The sequence below is a fragment of the Macrobrachium rosenbergii genome, chromosome 24 (genome assembly GCF_040412425.1).
Source record: "Macrobrachium rosenbergii isolate ZJJX-2024 chromosome 24, ASM4041242v1, whole genome shotgun sequence".
NCBI lineage: Eukaryota > Metazoa > Arthropoda > Malacostraca > Decapoda > Palaemonidae > Macrobrachium > Macrobrachium rosenbergii.
This window is the reverse complement of record NC_089764.1, coordinates 33,690,910-33,709,967: the sequence shown is the minus strand read 5'-3', so window position 1 is coordinate 33,709,967 and position 19,058 is coordinate 33,690,910. Positions and strand designations below refer to the sequence as shown.

At 42.0% G+C, this 19,058-nt stretch overlaps 1 protein-coding gene across 2 annotated transcripts in view; it reads left to right on the top strand.

Annotated features, from left to right (window-relative positions):
* Positions 1-19,058, top strand: part of LOC136852004 (ADP-ribose glycohydrolase OARD1-like) — a 79,925-nt gene that overhangs the window by 20,672 nt on the left and 40,195 nt on the right. Inside the window, exon 2 of one of the 2 annotated variants that reach the window (XM_067126450.1) lies at positions 11,942-12,021. The exons of the other annotated variant lie outside the window; for it this stretch is intronic. Within the exon in view, the coding sequence (XP_066982551.1) occupies positions 11,951-12,021 (71 nt within the window). The 5' untranslated portion in view covers positions 11,942-11,950. The remainder of the gene's footprint in view (positions 1-11,941; positions 12,022-19,058) is intronic. 2 annotated transcript variants of the gene reach the window in all.

The following is a 19,058-nucleotide window of genomic DNA, read 5'->3' as shown; positions in this document are numbered from 1 at the left end:
GGAGCATGACTCAGAGGGGTTCTACAACCGTCTCTTTGTAGTCCCCAAGGCATCGGGGGCCTGGAGTAAATTGACATTTACCCTCCCCCCCGCTTTTCTCAAGCCGAGGATAAAAAAGGCTGGGAATCACTGTTTGTTTAAAATGTTAAAAAATTTACTACACAAATGCATGGAAAATATTATATTATTATATATTATTATTATTATTATTATTATTATTATTATTATTATGATTTAATCATATTAATCTTATTATTTGAAAATTAGTTGTTATTAGGGAAATCATTTATTAATCTTACAAAAGAAACATGTACACGATACATTTTGGGAAAATTCTCTCATCTAAAGAGAGAGAGAGAGAGAGAGAGAGAGAATTATTATTTTTATTTAATGTTATTATTTAATCTTATTATTAAACTGAATATTAATATTTGAAAATTAGTACGTACCGTAAATCATTATTTTATCATAAAATGTACCCTCTAAAAATGCTTATACTATCATCCTGAAACACATATATAATATAATTTTAATATTTCAATAGTATCAATTCTGAGCATCTATCTTTGTTTTGATGAGGTCTGGGTCCGTCCTGAATGGAGGGGAGAAAACCAGTTTCTCTCTCTCTTTCAGTTACGTGTTATTTAGTCTTACGGTATTATTATTATTATTATTATTATTATTATTATTATTATTATTATTAATCTTGATTTTTGAAAATTAGTAAATCTTTTTTTATCATAAAAATATATTTAGTCTTGAAAATAACATCAAAATACACTAGTGAATATTTCCCGACGAAAAAGTCCGCGAATTGCCGAATTTTCTGTGAATAATTTATAGGTACGTTCCACAGAAAATCCAGCGAATCAGAGTCCACAACTCTTGAGAACGTGAATAAGAGAGGTTTACTGTATCTCTCTTTCTCCCCCTTCCAACCAATCTATTTTTAGAAGTCTTTTCAACCTCGTTTTCAAGAACTACTTTATTCTAGTATGTCTCTTTCTCTTAAGGACAACACTTTGCCTGACTCAAGAGTTGGGCATTCTTGTCAACATAGAGAAGTCTCAACTGTCTTTGACACAGGGGATTCTTTATTTGTGCATGTTACTAAATTCTTGGACTTCCCAGGTTTTCTCAGCCCCCAAAAGGATCAAATCTTGCCTTCACACAGTCCTCCAATTTCTCTCTCTCCCGGTCTGCTCGGCTAACCTGTGAATGAGTCTGCCGGGCACCTTGGCCTCTATCGAGCAGTTCGTGACGTTGGGCAGACTGCACAGGAGACCTCTGCAGTTTTTTCTCGAGGCCAGCTGGGACAGGAAGACCCAACCGGACTCACGTTTTTCCCATCACACAGGAGATCAAGACAGACCAGACTTATATACAGATGCATCTGACGTAGGTTGGGGAGCCCTTCTAAGAGACCGATAAGTGTCCGGGACGTGGTCTATGGATCAGAGACGCCTCCACATAAGTGTCAAGGAGCTAAAGGCCATTCATCTGAGTCTCCAGCCCTTCTCTCCTCAGATCTTTGGCAAGACGGTGATCGTTCATTCCAACAACACAACTGTTCCAACTTACATCCGCAAACAAGAAGGCACTCACTCCTTCTCCCTCTATGAGGCTTCCAGAGATCTCCTTCTCTGGGGAGACCGGAACCAAGTCACCGTCACCCGTTACATTCAAGGGAAACTCACTGTCTTGTCAGACAAGTTGAGTCACCGCAACCAAGTCCTTCCCATGGAATGGACTGTGGATCCTCTGGTCTGCAGCAATCTATGGAAGTTTTGGGGTACCCCACTGATCGACCAGTTTTTGACGTCCAGGAATAATTGTCTTCCCCTCTTCTGCTCTCCAGCCCCAGACCCTCTGGCATGGGCAACAGATGCCATGGTCCAGCAAAGAGGTGCTAAACAAGTTCTCCTCTCAACCCAATGCCTCGATGACTTTGGTGGCTCCTTTCTGGCTGGTGAAGGAATGGTTCCCAGACTTGCTTTGTCTTCTGATGGATTTTCCAAGGCTGCTCCCTCAAAAAAATGTCTCTTCTCAAACAACCCCATTTCCACAGGTTTCACCAAGGGTTGTTTGCTCTGGCCCTGACAGGCTTCAGACTGTCCGGATCCTCATCAGAGCAAAGGGGTTTTCAAGAGCAGCTGCAGAGGCTTTTGCTAGGTACAGGCGCCAGTCTTCTAGCAACCTCTGTCAGTCTGAGTGGACAGTCTTCCAGAGCTGATGTAAAAAGTTAAGTATACCTTAGTTTAACCAGACCACTGAGCTGATTAACAGCTCTCTTAGGGCTGGCCCGAAGGATTAGATTTTCTTTTACGTGGCTAAGAACCAGTTGGTTACCTAGCAGTGGGTCCTACAGCTTATTGTGGAATCCAAACCACATTATAACGAGAAATTAATTTCTATCACCAGAAATAAATTCCTCTAATTCTTCATTGGCCGGTCGGAGAATCGAATGCTGGAGCTGGTGTAGGCGACATAACGTCTCTTCTTCTGAGACATCTATAAGTCAGATTGCTGACTTCTTGCCCTTCTTGAGGTCATCCAAGAAATTATCGTCCTCTACCATCAATGGGTATATGTCCACGCTAAGCTTGTTATCTAAGTACAGAGGGTTGGACCTCTCTTCCAACCAAGAACTCCGTGATCTCATCAAACCCTTCAGCACAACAAGACAGAGGAGATCTGAAGGTGTCTCATGGAATCTCGACGTAGTCTTAAAGTGGCTGTCAGGCCCAGCTTTTGAACCTCTCCATTCGATCTCTCTAAGGGATCTCACTAGAAAGACTCTCTTCCTCGTCGCCTAAGCCACTACTAAATGCATCGGCGAAATCCGGGCCATTGACGAGAGTAGGTTTCGACCAGGGAGATGCAGTATGCTCCTTCTCTCTCGGGTTCCTTGCTAAGAACGAAGACTCTTCCAGGCACTGGCCCCGTTCCTTCTCCATTAAAAGTTCAGCAGACATCCTTGAACCGGAGGAAGAGAGGATTTCTGTCCAGTAAGAGCTCTCAGGTACTGTCTTCAGAGGACTGAGAAGATTAGAGGCTCTTCTAGTCATCTGTGGTGCTCTGTTCGGAACCCTTCTCATCCTGTGTCAAAAAATGCGATCTCCTATTTTTTGAGGGACCTAATTTCTGAGGCACACTCTAGGATCAAGGAGGACATGCTACCTTCATTTAAGGTCAAAGCTCAAGAGGTTCGAGTGGTGGCAACTTCTCTTGCCTTCAGACACATGTCCCTCTCCCCTATCTTGCTATCTACATATTGGAAGTGCAGGTCATTGTTTGCATCTTATTATCTGAAAGAAGTGGAAACAGTTTTTGAGAATTGTAGTACATTAGGACCTTTATCTTTGGCTGGCATGATGTTGGTAGAGGAAGCATGAGGAGCTCTCTTTCCCTCCTCTATCTCCTCACCTTGAGTAAGGTTGTTGAGTCTGAGGTGAGCCTGGGGGTACATGGTACCTGAAGCACCCACCAGTTCTTTGAGTTGATTTGGGTGTGTTTTTTTATTACAGTGTAGGTGACAGTGTTGTCTGTTTTTATTCTGGTCCTACACCCAGGACAAGGGCACCTATTAACTTTGCTAGCTCCTTCTCTGCAAAGTCCCCACTAAAGTAGGAGGCAACCCACGGCTATACTGCCACGCCATTACGGGTTATGACGAGGCCGACCAGAGGCAGTACCCACCTGCAGTGGCTCTCTTACCGGGTAAGGAAATGACAAGCATTATACCAATGCTGGCAACTTTTCTGCTATCAAAGTCATTACTTTATTAATGTTTTGAGGTAGAATATGTCCATGTATCCCACCTCCTGTCAATGCGGATTCAGTTATGTAATTAATTGGTAAGTTACTTATATAAAAATGACATTTTTTATAATAAAATGAAGTTTTATATATACTTACCAAGTAATTACTGAATCAGAGCCCTCCCTCCTCCCCTCACATGGACTTCAGGGCAAAAAACGAATGAAAATCTATGCCATGTCGATCCTCTTCCTACCCCGAAAGTGGGTGGGGTTAACTATCTACGCTAGCCAGTTGAATCGTTACCGTTAATTTTGAATTTTTATACATGACACTTACCAAGTAATTATATAGCTATAGTTTCTACCATAAACGGCAGCTTAAGAATTGAAAATTCGCAGTAGCGCTCTTTTGTTTTGGTGCAGGTAAGTGCCCCCCCACTTTTGGGGAAGAATAGGTACAACATAGCTAAAGAGCCCAGTTCATTTCTGCCGTTGATGACCGAACATTGGTCGTTCAGCAGCTGTGTTTTGTTAACTCAGGAGTAGTTTCACCGGATGGTTTGGTTGTCTGTCGAAGGATTTGGTGAAGTATTCTTTCTTTTGTTAGCCTCCGAGCCATATTTTCATAGCTTAGCTTAGCCTTTTTTCAATTTTTTGGACCATCATGTCAGAATGAGTGTGACCAGTAACCCATCAAAGGCTGTAATACTAGGTTGACTTCATTTAAACATGAACATTCTTCCTTGACTTGACTTGTGAGGAATGTCAAGATTGGGCCGTAAGTAAATGGAAAGTGTTGACCAATCATTTGGATAAATTAGAGAAAGCTAGGCTTGGAAAAGTGGCTGCTAGAGCTGAGGCTATAGCTTTTGTGTCCTCTACCCCTAAACCGGCTTTTTCTACACCTTCGACTTCTCGTTCCCTGATTCTTACTTCTCTCGCTCTCCCTACAATTCCGTTACCTGACTCCCTTCCTTCTAAACAGTGCCATCGCCAGTCTCGAAGCTCGGATGGATAAGAAATTCGACGTTTTATTAAGTACTGTTGCTCAGATAGGATCATAGTGCAACTGTCGGTGCAGGTGCTAGTGCATGCACCTTGGTTAGTGTTGTGGAGGGGGTAGCTACTCATCCCACCGATGCTCCTAGACAGAGGTCCCTGCCAGACTCCCCTGCACTTTGGAGAATGCAAACCGTAAGTCCAAGGGAGGTGGGTGGGGTTTGTCCACTAGAAGTTGCTTCCTCAGTCGAGTCTGTTGCTGGTCCCAGGTATCGACAGACAGCCACTGGAAAGGAGTCTTACGGATCTCCTAAAGTTGGTCACTGTCAGACTTCCCTGCACCTGGGAGGAGGCAAACTGTAAGTCCAAGGGAGGTTGACGGGATTTGCGCACGAGTAGTTGCTTCCGGACCTGAACCTGTTGGTATTTCCCAGGTTTTGGCAACCAAACACTCGAAAAGTGTCCAGTTGGATCACACCTTATCTTCCAGTGGTTCGGATTCCGAACCCAAAGGACACGGTCAACGTTTTCAGGAGTTTTCTAGGCCTTTGAAGAGGTATGTTGCGGACGTGCGTACAGCGGTACCTCACAAGCTCCATAAGGATCAAGAGCCCTCTTGCAGCTATTGGGATGACAGAGAGCTCCCATTGGCTCGTAAGCACCCATAGGCTCACAAGCACCAATTGGCTCTCAAGCGCCAATTGGCTCCCGAGTGCCAGTTGGCTCATAAGCATGCTATGGGATCTCCCTCTCCCATTGGTTCCGAGCTCCCAGTGGCTCATAAGCCTGCTGCAGGTTCAGTTCGTGCTGTAGCTCCAGACATCCCATTGGCTCCCAGCTCTCCAGCATCAGGATACGAGTCTGAGACTCCAGATTCAGACGTCGCTATTGCTGCAGGTCCACCTGTTTTGGCGCCTCCTGTGTCACAGATCCCCAAGGCCGTATCCTCTTCACCTGCCGCTGATCGTGTGAAGTCTACAAGTACATCAGCACACCAAGACTCTTCTTTGCTTCCCATTCACCAGTGTTTGGACAACATCCTGGAACTGTTGAAGAAACCTTGTCTTTGAAACAGAGGGGGAACCTGAACCAGAACAGCCTTCATCAGCTTATGCCTCATTATTGAATTATTTTCTGTTCTGCTTCCCGACATATTTCTCCAGCGCAGCCCCTTCTTCCATGGGATCAGTGTCCTTGTTATGTCAATCCTCAAGTACTGCTAGACTCCCATAGATGGCCCTCTCTATTCCATCCAAGAAAGCGTTGTCGGGGATCGACTCTTGGCTATCTGAGAAGAAGGAGTTGGGCAGAGCTGTATTTTTTTCTCCTTCTCGGTTTTCCAAAAGGAGATATGTATTCTATACAACAGGGGAAGCTCCTTCCTTGGGAGTTTCTGCTATATTCATACATGCAGACTGGCTCAGAGTCCTGTCATGTGTGGACAAGGCGATTCGAGATGGGGCACAGAAGTTAGCTGCTCTTTTTTCGTCATATATACTGAAGAAAAGAGGCGTGGTGTTCTTTCACCACTAAAGGAGTGACACCGTCCCAGAGATCTGCTCTTCTTTTTGCTCATCTGTACAAACCAGCCCTTTTTCCTCAAATGACATTAGCGTGGGTAGCTACGGAATTGCACAGGGCTACTCATGACTGCTTTTGCAGTTGTCCAAGCGAACGATGGAGTCTAACCGAACACCTGCTGTTTCATTTAATCCTCGGCCTCTCTCTCCTCGCCAGCCACGGCTCTTTTGAGGTAACAGAGGAGGGGCTTCCTTGCACCCACGCACAAATCCCAGATCAGTTTGCCCTATAAGCAAGAAGTCCTCTTCTAGACCAGTCTCTAGCAAGTGAGACTTGGTCCGCCATCTTCCTGCGGGCACCAGACTCCCACACTTTGGGAGAGAGCGAGAGGCCAGATTGATAAAACCATGGGTACTACGGGTTCTCAAGGAAGGATATGCAATTCCCTTCAAAAAAGGAAGTCACAGCTCTCCTCCACAAGAGAGCTATAGAAGAGGTAGAAGACTTATCGGGTGGGGGGGTTTGCAATCGCCTCTTTGTAGTACCCAAAACCTCCGGAGGTTGGAGGCCAGTCCTGGATGTAAGTGGCCTGAACATCCAAACCGCAAAGTTCAGGATGCAGACGAACAGCTCAGTTCTTACTGCAATTTCCCAAGAAGATTGGATGGTCTCGATAGGCATGAGAGACACTTACTTTCATACCCCAGTACACTGGGATTCCAGGAAATTCCTGTGATTCGCTCTCAGGACAAAGTCTTCCAATTTTGGGCTCTATGCTTCAGGTTGTCAACAGCCCCTCAAGTCTCCACCAGGGCTAATGGGCGTGAAAGTTTGTCTGTATCGGGATGATTGGCCCTATGTTCATCATCCCAGAAGAAGTGCATGGAGGACCCTCTTAGAACCCTTCAGTTCACCCAGGAGTTGGGCAGGAAAAGTCCCAGTGAGTCCCTTCTCAAATGGTAGTCTGTTCGGGGATAAAGATAGACTCTCAGGTTTTTTGGGTTTTTCCATTAGAGAAGAGAATACTATCATGCACCCAAAGAAGTCTGTCATTTTCTGAGTCTTCAGACCTGCTTAGCCAATGACTGGATGAGCCTGCTACGGACTCTCTCCTCCATAGAGATGGCCGTTCCTTTGGGGATACTGCATGTGAGGCCTTTGCAGTTCTTTCTGAAGGTCAGTTGGAACAAGATTCTTTCAGATTCCTTCGTATTCCCCATCACACAGGAAATAAAAGAAGATCTTCAGTGGTGGCTTGTAGAAGGAAGGTTCCACTCATGGAAGTCCCTATGTCATCTGAACCCGAACCTCTCATTATTCTCCAACTCATCGGACCTAGGTTGGGGAGCAACACTAGGACGATTGGAAGTGTCAGGGAAGTGGTTCCTTCAAAAGAGGAAAGTGCACTTAAATCTATAGGAGTTGAAAGAGATTCACCCGGCGCTTCAACATTTTACCGCAGTAACTCGAGTCTCAGTGATTGCGGTTCATTCTGACAACACGACAGCTCTGGCTTATATTCGAAACCAAAGAGGCACTCACTCTCTGTCACTGTGCGAGTTAACCAAGGATCTCTTTCTTAGGGCGCACAACAACAATACATAGATTCTCATCTGCTATGCTCAGGGCAAGTTAAGCATATTAGTGGATGAACTGAGCCATTGCAAGTGGGTTCTACCCACGGAATGGTCACTGAATCCACAGGTGTGCACCGACCTTTTGAAACGGTGGAAACACCATCGATAGACTTATTTGCAACATCCAGGATCCATCACCTCCCCATGTATAGCTCTCTGGCGGTGGGCCCTCAGACTTGGGCAGCGGAGGTAATACTTCAGGATTGGTCACACCTGGAAATGTATGCCTTCCCTCCGTTCAGTGTAGTAAGAGACATGATCAACAAATTTAAGACTTCTCATCATGCATCGATGATCCTAGTAGCTGCCTTTTGGCCTCAAAAGGAGTGGTTTCCAGACCTTCTGGAACTTCTGTCGGACTTTCCGTGGCTCCTCCCACAGAGGAAAGATCTCAGACAACCTCACTTCAACAGATATCATCAAGGTTTGTCCACTCTTGCTGTGACAGGCTTTAAACTGTCAGGAAGCTTGTTAGAGCGAAAGGATTTTCAAGAAAAGTTGCGAATTCTATTGCAAAATGTAGACATGACTCTTTTTCAAAGCACTACCAGGCTAAGTGGGCAGTTTTTAGGAGAAGGGGTAAAAAACGTAGCATCTCGTCTTCTACCTTTGTAGCCCAACTAGGGGAATTTTTACTTTACCCAGGATCTTCGAGAGACCTTTGGATGTCTGAAGGGTTACAGATCCATGCTGAACTCAGTATTCAAGCATAGAGGTGTGAACATGTCTCCAGACCTGGACATTTCAGACTTAGTCAAGTCTTTTGACACCAGGAAACGAAAGTCTCAGCAGCCAGTGTCTTGGAACCTAGACGTAGTCCTACGTTGGTTGTCAGACCCGCCTTTTTAACCTATGCAGATGTCCTCCTCTAGGGATCTGTCTGGAAAGACACTTTTCTTTATCACTTTAGCCACAGCAAAAGAGTCAGCAAGTTACAGGCCCTGGACAAACAAGTTGCTTTTTCGCAAGAGACAATTATTTGCTCATATATTTTAGGCTTCTTAGCCAAAAACGAGTACCCGTCTTAACCCTTGGCACCATTCTTTTTCGGTCCAGAGTCTTGCAGAACTGGCAGGATTGTCTGAACAAGAGAGTGAGTTAGGTCCAATGAGATTATCAAGATTTTACATCAAGAGACCCAAGAATATCAGAGAGAATTCTCGTAACCTCTGGTGTTCTGTCAAGAACCCTTTACGTCCTCTCTCTAAGAATGCTATCTCTTTCTTTTTGGGAGACTTTATTGTAAAGTCTCACATGAGAATTCAGGAGAATAATTTAACGCTAAAGGTAAAAGCACATGAAATACAGGCAGTAGCCATTTCATTGGTGTTTTAATGCAATCTCTCTCTAGCTACCATAATCCAATCAACTTACTGGAAGTGTTGCTCGGTCTTTGCCAACTATTATCTATGAGACATTGAAACTGTGTTCGAGGACTACAGTACACTGCGTCCGTTCTCCGCAGCTGGCGTGACACTAGGGAATGAGGGGTAGGAGTGATCCTCCTATTTCTCTTGTCTCCTAGCCTTGATTAAGGTTGTTGAGTTTTTGGTAAGCCAGGGCTACTTAGTACCTGGAGTACCCTCCAATTTGTGTTTTTAATGGATGGGTAATATATGTTTTTTAAATGGTGTACAGGTAATATAATTTTATGGTCGTATGTTAGTCGATGTCTATTTTTCGCCCAGGGCAAGGACAATTGGTTGTGTTTAAGCTTTGTCGAGTCACAGAAGCACTCCCTGACCACAAAGCTCCCACTGAAGTAGGGACAATCCTGACCCTACCAGTCATGTCCCTAGGGTCAAGATGAGCATTGACCAAGAGTCATTATCTTCCCGCTCTTGCTCTCTCCCCAGGTAAGGTTACAACAAGCATTACCACAATGCTAGCTTTTCTTTTCTATTTCAATTGCATTTCTTTATGATGTTTTTGGAGTAGCACATGGCCACTCTTCCCACCTCCAATCACTGTGGGATTCAGCTCTGTAATTACTTGGTAAGTGTCATATATAAAAATGACATTTTTATAATAAAATAAGGTTTTATATATACTTATCAAGTAATTACAAGAACAGAGCCCGTCCCTCCTCCCCCTTACATGGACTTAGAGCATAAACGAACTGAGCTCTTTAACGACATTGTACCTATTCTTCCCCAAAAGTGGGCGGGGCACTTACCTGCACCAAAACAAAAGAGCACTACTGCAAATTTTCTGTTCTTAAGCTGCCGTTTAAAGTAGAAACTATAGCTATGTAATTACTTGGTAAGTATATATAAAACTATTTTATTATGAAAATCTCATAATTTGAAGCTATTTTCCTGTAATTTATGCTTTCCATTGTGGTGCATGTACTAAACAGTGCTGTAGCTATACTTAGGTTAACGGATGTCTCGTTCAGTGGACTAGTTGGTTAAAGAACGTTTTGTCCAAGAAAAAATCTGCCTTGTTAACAGATGTTTGCTTGGTTTAAGAATGGGCAAAGATGGCTGGCTTGAACATGTATGGGATTAAGTGCATCATGGCCCCTAAGAGAACTAGACATGGTAGCAAGGGTGATTGTCTTGTGGAGGATTTTGTGTCGGGGCAAGTCCAGTGTAGAACTGCATGACTTTCAGAGGGAGAAGCAACAGACGCCAGCTGAGGAATTGTCCTCAGAGGAGTAGGAGGAAATGGAGAATGTCATTGGTTATTAAGAAGAGAAATGTGTTCACACAGGGGGTAAATATTTCTTTGAAAAATATCACCCTGACAGAGATGTAATAAACCTGTGTTATAAACCTGCTGAGTGACTGTGTTCTCTCTCACTTTAGGAACATTTTAAAATACAGTATAGTAAAAAACAAACATCATTTGATAGGTTTTTGTTAGTGAGAAAGAAACAGTGACTCTCAAAAAGAAAATTGTAGAAGTGCAGTAGTCAGAAAAGCGAAACAACCCCAGAAGCACAGTTGCTGCCATTTCCATAGAAATGGACTTCCCCTCCAAACAAAAAGGTCTCTCCTCCTCACCTTTCTCACCTCTTACCATGTAAGCATCAGCTCTCCCATTTGTGGGTAAAGCGAGATGAAATTTGCACTCATTTCATCTATTTATTTTTTTTTATTACTTAATTTCTGCATGCTAGGCTTGTTAAATTTGAGGTAAAAGACATATGTTTGTTGTATTTTTGAAGGTGTGGAATGTATTGATCCGTTTCCCATTATTTCGTGTGGAAAAAAATTTGCACAGTTAAAGAACAGCCTTCTGGAATAGATGGAGCCCTACACCTAAGTTATGATTGTATAAGATTTATGAAACGGCAATATCTAAATGATTCCGTTATTTGGTGTTGTTCATCAATTAATGGGCTTCAGATTTTGTAAGCAGGTTATTGTGATTGTTTGGTGTCATCTAACGTGAGGATAATCTAATGGAAATTGGCACAAATCGCCCACAAGGCAATTTGAAATTACAGTATATGACTGCACCACATTGGTAGTTCAGCAGTTTAGGCTTATGTAAAATATGGTTTGTTGTGTTTACCATAAAATTTAAGAATCATTTCAAAGATTGTAAGACTTGTGTGTGTCTTAGTGTTTGTACCATTATTTTTGTATTTTTTCACTTACTGCCAAAAAACTAGACCCATAAGGCAATTTAAAATAATGTAACTGCACTACGTTGGCCTTTCTGCTGTTTAGGCTTATGTAAAATATGGTTTGTTGCGTTTACCATAAAATTTAAGAATCATTTCAAATATTGTAAGAATTACGTGTGTCTTAGTGTTTGTACCACTATTTTTGTACTTTTTCACTTACTGCCAAAAAACTAGACATGTCACGATTTCCGGTTGTTTCAGTATTTATATATGTGTCCACGTGGTGTTTTCCTCGTTTCATGACTGTGTGTTGCCCTTTCTGCGGCCGTGCAGAATTATCTGGCGAGTGTTTAAGCATGTTTGAGTGTTGTGTTGAATCTGATATTGAATATTGTATTTCTCTGCTGCATGCTGCATTCCCATCTTCTCTGGTATCTCGCTTTCAGAGCTTGTTCATGAATCTCATGGATTGGTTTCACGTGAACAGGAGGTTCCTTTCATTCCGTGCGTGCCATTCTTCCCTAAGGTTGGTCATGTTGCTTTTGCATGTTTGTTGCTATCGTAGAGTAGTGTAAACCGTTTTCCCTTGTCCCGATGTTGTTAACAGTAGTTTAGCTTTCAATCTAGTAGGTCTCGCTACTAATATCTGTAAGTATGTGCTTGTGACAGAGTAAAACATGTCTTAATGTACCGTTTTGAGGATTTTGAATTTGTTAAATTAAGGGGGTACAAGACTTTTCAGTTGGTAATTCAAGAAGAGATATTTTGTGCGTCTACATTTCATGCCTCAGAGTTTCTTGATATTGAAGGTACATAATTACTTAGCCCATGTATTGTATCCAGTCACTTAATAAGAACCAAGTTTTTTTAGTAGGGTGTGATGAGAAACTGAAAACTGCTTGCTCTTTAGTGCATTTAATGGCAGGATTGTTGAGTGTATGAACTTAGGGTTATTCTATAACCCTTTCCCACATTTTCAAGGATATATTGACAACCATGATTCCTCAGTATTCAGTTTCTGTCGCATATAACAGTATCAGTTAGTTTTCATTCCATTTTACCCATTGCTAATGCTCTTCTTTATCCACCCTCTTTTGTGCAGTCTTAAGTATCCCACTAATACCATCAGACTATTGATATAATCATTGTATTTTTCCTGCCTTTTGCCTCACCTATTTAACTGACTGGTCATTATAGCTCAGTTATGACTAGCCTCTGCTTTCATATCAGTAACTTACCAAGTAATTACGCAGCTACTGTATCTACCTCGTGCGGCAACTTTTTGAATTTAGCGGGAGTGCTTCTGTTTTGGTTTTACCTTGGTGACGGTCCCGCCCACTATCGGGGAACACAGGAACAACCTGGCCGCCATTACTCAATTTGTTTCTGCTGGTTGCGGTGTTAACATGGCGCCATTTGCAGCAACTTTTTGTATTTTTCCAGTTGTTATTTCATATTTGGTGAGGTACAATTGCTTTGTTCTGGTTGGGCTTAGGCTATAGGCAGTTTATTGTTATAATTTGCATTAGTTTTCAACAGATTAGGTAGAATTATGTCGGATTCTAGTAGTTCTAGTATTCGCTATTGCAGTGAGGTAGGCTGCAAGGCTGGGCTAACTAAAGCTTGCTATGATTCTCACGCAATCTGTACTAAATTTAGGGGGCAAGATTGTAGTATTGATAAAACCCGTAATGAATGTTCAATGTGGGATAATAAACAGTGGAAGGTTCTCAAGTCTCATCTAGATAAGTTAGAGAGAGATAGAAAGAGGAAAACAGGTTCTAGAGCCGAAAAACACTCTTAGTTTAGAGGCTACACCGAAACCTAGTTTAGAGATTATCCCTATTACTCTCCCTCCTACTCCTATTCCAACTTTTTCTCCTAATGCTGGCCCTCCTACTCAACATCCTTCTGCTCCCATGCTTGGCTCCCTTTCTTCCAGTCCTAATGCCATTGCCAGTCTGATGGGGCTGATGGCTGTCTTTCTGTCTCTCAGAAAACTGAAACCTCTAAAAGGGACCCATATTTTGTTGGTCTTAGACCATACGACTGCAGTGTCCTTGCATCAAGAGGTCAGGCTCACATTCATCTCCTCTCAGTACAGTAATACTGTCCATCCTTCAGATGGTGCAAATAAAGGAGTGGCACTTGTCTGCAATTCACTTGACAGGGTCCCTCAATGTAACAGCAGACTTTCTGTCAAGGAATGCAACAGCCTCGACCGAGTGGATGTTAGAAAATCACTCTTTTTCAATTAATTGCCAACATGCTTCCACATCCAGAAGTGGACCTGTTTGCCAGATGCGAGAACCACCAGCTTCCAGTGTATGTGTCTCCGAACCTGGACAATCAAGCGATGGCAAGAGATGCATTCCTACAAGACTGGAACAAATATGCCTTTTTCCTTCATTGTCCCAGATTTCGAAGGTTTTGAACAGACTTCTAACTACCAACGGAAGTGCTTACTTAATATCCCCAGATTCAACATTGGGTGAAGAATTCAGTTCCATTACCATCTGCTGTTTTATTCCAGACAGCAGGAGGAAAAGTTGTGTACGCATCTTCCTTTCTGAGCTGAGACCTTCACATGTGGATTTTTTTAAAATCTTGTCTGCCTTGAAAATTACTCGCCCAACATTGCTAGGTACCTAGTGCAGAAACTACGGACATCATCTCTTCGACAATACCAGTCCTTATGGAAGGTATGGTTAGATTATATCCATGCTGAGAGCCCAGTTGAGATCTCTGTTGAAACACTTCTACATTTTCTTATACGTAGTAGACCCCCGTATTCACGGGGATGCATTCCAGACTCCCTCCCTACAAATAGTTAAAATCCGTGAATATTTAGAACCCCCCCTCTAAAAACTCTCATAACTGCCTATCTTGAAAGTTCAAATACCAAATGTATACTTTAAAGTATCATCCTACATCAAATATACCTTAAATTATTATCCTGTTACTCTGTTGATCTTTGAAATTATATTATTAATATCATTTCAAATTCGTCTTGAACATTATTACCCTTAAAAATATATACATACGTACTTCTAACACTCCCACCCAAATCAGAATGAGAGAGAGTGAGTTACCACCACGACAAATTCAGCCAGCCTTGTACTGGCAGGGTGAGAGAGAGAGAGAGAGAGAGAGAGTTTATCCCTTTAATCTCTTGAGTAATGTTAATCCATTTCTCTTTACAAAATTTATGTTATTTTTTCTTGAGAGAGAGAGAGAGTTTATCTCTCTAATGTATAGAGGAATGTTAATCCATTTCTCTTTACAAAATTTATATGTTATTTTTTCCCCTGAGAGAAAGAGTTTATCTCTTTAATCTCTAGAGGAATATTAATCCATTTCTCTGTACAAAATTTGTCATTTTTTCCTGAGAGAGAGAGGGAGAGAGAGAGATAGAGAGAGTTTATCTCTTTAATCTCTTGAGCAATGTTAGTCCATTTCTCTTTACAAAAAAGAGGCAAAGGGCTGAACTAAGTATCTATTTATCTATCTATCTACAATATTTATTTTTCACATTCTACCCTTTGGAGAGAGAGAGAGAGAGAGAGAGAGAGAGAGAGAGAGAGAGAGAGAGAGAGAGAGAGAGAGAGAGAGAGAGAAAGGAAGAAAAAAAGGAGAAATTGATTTGATCGTGATGTGGCAACATCTAGAGTGATTTGACATATTTGACAGGTTCACCCTCCCCTGTGAGCTTGAAGACTCGGGTAAGAAGACTGGAGGTGGAATTTGTTTGATTAAATTTTTTCACTTACTTACTTACTATAGAGATGCATAAATGTTGTAATGAGAGTATATTATTATTTGTTATTATTATTATTATTATTATTATTATTATTTGAAAATTAGTCATTATTATTAGGTAAATCATTTATTTATCATACAAAACAAATAGACTTACCATAAAAATTCTCTCATCTGAGTGAGAGAGAGAGAGAGAGAGAGAGAGAGAGAGAGAGAGAGAGAGAGAGAGAGAGAGAGAGAGAGAGAGAGAGAATTGAAATAGGAAGGGAGAAAGAGAGAGAGAAATGTTAAGTATTATTTCTTCTTACTACATATTATTTAATCATACAGTATTATTATTATTATTATTATTATTATTATTATTATTATTAATAATAATAATCTTAACATTTAAAAATTAATGTCAGTATTTTATCATAAAAAAATGTATTTAGTCATGAAAATAACATCAAAATGCACTAATTAGTGAATATTTCTCAAAGAAAAAGTCTGCGAGAGAGAGAGAGAGAGAGAGAGAGAGAGAGAGAGAGAGAGAGAGAGAGAGAGAGAGAGAGATTTTTCAGTATATCTGGTAACACTGACCACCCAACCCTTGCTGTCAATTTACTTGACATACAGTTCCTCTTTGGGCGAGTCGGTAGAGTTGTTGACTAGCACTCGCTAGGCCCGAGTTCGATTCTCCAGCTGGCTAATGAAGAATTAGAGGAATTTATATGTGGTGATAGAAATTCACTTCACGCTATAATGTGATTCGGATTCCACAATAAGCTGTAGGTCCCGTTGCTAGGTAACCAATTGGTTCTTAGCCACGTAAAAATAAGTCCAATCCTTCGGGCCAGCCCTAGGAGAGCTGTTAATCAGCTCAGTGGTCTGGTAAAACTAAGGTATACTTAACTTTTCACATATTTGACAGGTTCATCCTCCCCCATGAACTCTGAGACTAAGGAAAAATGATTGGGAAGGAAATTTGTTAGTTTAAATTTTTCATTTACTATAGAAATGCATAAATGTTGTAATTACAGTATATTATTATTATTAGTATTATTATTATTAAATATTGAAAATTAGTGCTTATTATTGTGTAAATCATTTATTTATCATATGAAATAAATAAACATACCATGAAAATTCTCTCATCTCAGTAAGTGAGAGAGAGAGAGAGAGAGAGAGAGAGAGAGAGAGAGAGAGAGAGAGAGAGAGAGAGAGAGAGAGAAATAGGAAGGGAGGAAGAGAGAGATAAACATTATGTATTATTTCATCTTATTGCATATTATTTAATCTTAATAATATTTGAAACTTAGTAAATCATTATTTTATCGTAAAAAATGTACTTAGTCATGAAAATAACATCAAAATACACTAATCAGTGAATATTTCTCGATGAAAAAGTCTGCAAATTGCCGAATTTTTCGTGAATAATTTATAAATATGTTCCACAGAAAATCCTGCAAATTGTGAGAGTGTGAATACTGGGGCTTTACTGTATCTTTTTGAAGACAAGTGCCTTGCCATTACGTCAGTCATGGCATACAAGGCAGCATTGTCGGAACCCTTGCTTTATGAATTTGGAATTGGTTCTAACAGAAATTACTTCCATTCTCTGGTCTTTTGCATTGCAAAGACCTGTTCCTGCAATACTTCCCATTGCTTGGTCCCTGAATAAGGTGCATAGACTTCTGTCAACCCCTCAGTTTAGTGGGCCGAATACAACTACATATCATATGCTCTGGCATCAGGAGCTCGTATTAGTGAATGGGGTTCTCTCAGAAGGGGACAACGCTACATCACTGATCCAGCTAAACATCATTTATTACCGTCTCCTGGGCCATCATTCCTGGCCAAAAATGAGAGCCTTTTAAAGAGAAAATCTCCTATTCCGGTAAGGGAACTCAATTTGTCAGATAAAACATTATGCCTGGTTCAGGCACTAAAGGTGTATCTAGAGGTCACGACAAACAGCCCAGACTGTCTGATTTTCTTCCACCCTAGCACAAACAAACCGTTCTCTCTACATGGGCTGAGAATAATTTTAGTGTCTCTTATTAAAAAGGGCAGAACCTCACTGCTTTCCTAAGTCTTATGATCTCCGGATGGTAATTACAGCATTGGAATTATTTCTATCGAAGAAGTCTCCGAATGTACAGGGTGGTCATCAGAAACGGTACAGTAATCCTAAAACATTATTGCCATGAGATCCAGGGGTCTTCTTAATGTGGTGATGTTAAGATACTGCTGGGAAAGGTGCAACAATACCATGACCAAACCCAGCATATTTAGGTAAGTCACTTTAGAACTGTGTATGTCTTAATATTTAATATTTGTGTATAGTTTCATGTTCTTTGTAGCCAAACCCTATGGGTATCTGGAATAAAGAATGCGGTTTATAACTTGTGGCTTAACCTTGGACCAAAATTTTATCTGGGTTGTTGGGATTGAATTCTAAGAGCTAAGCCATTTCATAACCTGTCAATATCTTTTGTAAGCTCCTTTGAAGACTAACAGTGGCTGAGCTATCAAAAAACAGGTTTTGACAAACTTCTGGCTCACCTTCGTTCCACTCCGGGATCACTGAGGTGATGCTTGAGAGGGGTGAATGAGGCGTGGAAGGTGGTGGCGTAGCTGGCTGTGTTTGGGCCGAGGCTGCTGCACTAGCTTGCTGAGCTCGCTCCAGCTGGATCTCCTTGTCCTTCAGAGCTAGCTCATGCTGTCTCTCTTCTTCTCTCTGCTTTCATTCTTCTCTTTGCTGCCTCTCCCTCTCCTCCTTTGCTTCTCTCTCCTTTCTCTTTTCTTCTTTTATCTTTCCCTCCCTCTGGAGTAAGGCATCTAGCTGTTCCTGTACCCTTTGGGCTAGCTCTCTTCTCGTGAGACCTATCTCCTTCCCCTTATCCATGAAGGCATTGTAACTTTCTGCCATGGTGCTGGTAGGTTAGGATGTGTTGAACTGGCTTTGGGATGGAGCGAGCAAGGTGTGGAGTAGGGAGTTTGTTAGTCGGGCAAGCAATTGCATGGAATGGAAATGGCACTCTGCTTTGGCAGGGTGTGATTGTGAAATAGTGTGGGCCAATGGGTGGCACCACAAGTAAATAAAAGAGTACCTGTGATAGGCTACTCAGTAATGGGAGTGCCTCTTTTGCAAGATGGCAATGGCACTAAGTGCGAGGTTGTTCCAGAGAACTAGTACAGTATGTGTGTTGGTTCCGCAAGGAGGCGATGGATGGCACTGGGCCTGATATTAAAGGCAGTAATTCGGGCGAGTGCCTATGAGTACTGTGAGAGTGCTCCCTATGGAGAGGGTGGCACTGAGAATATTCCTTGGAGTGAGTGGGTGGCACTCTAGTGTCTGAAAAGGGATTATCTGAAGTGAAGGGTGAAGGATACGATGGTGGCACTCAATGCCAAGGGGGCACAGTGCTGGTTGTGATTTTGGCACTTGGGTGCCAGGGGTCCTGAGGGCCAGATATGTGGCACTCACTGTGTGGCTGGGACGTAGAAATATGATACAACTGGGCTATGAGTGCAAAGTTTGCAAGCTCTCAAAGTTGTGGTGAAACCACCGGGCCAGTGATGCAGTATGTACACTTGTGAGTTGCAGGCAAGGTGCAAATTGGTGATAACACGGCCCAAGTTGCCAACGAGGCAGACTTGGACCGGCACTCAAAGGTGCGGTGAGATCATGGATGAAGATAGGTGGAATATGCAAAACTTTTGAGGTGAGCGATAAGTTGAATACACACGATAATCGCTCGTTTGCCGAGTACAGAAGTGGGGTTCCAAAGAACGGTTGGGTTTGTTCCGAAGAACAGT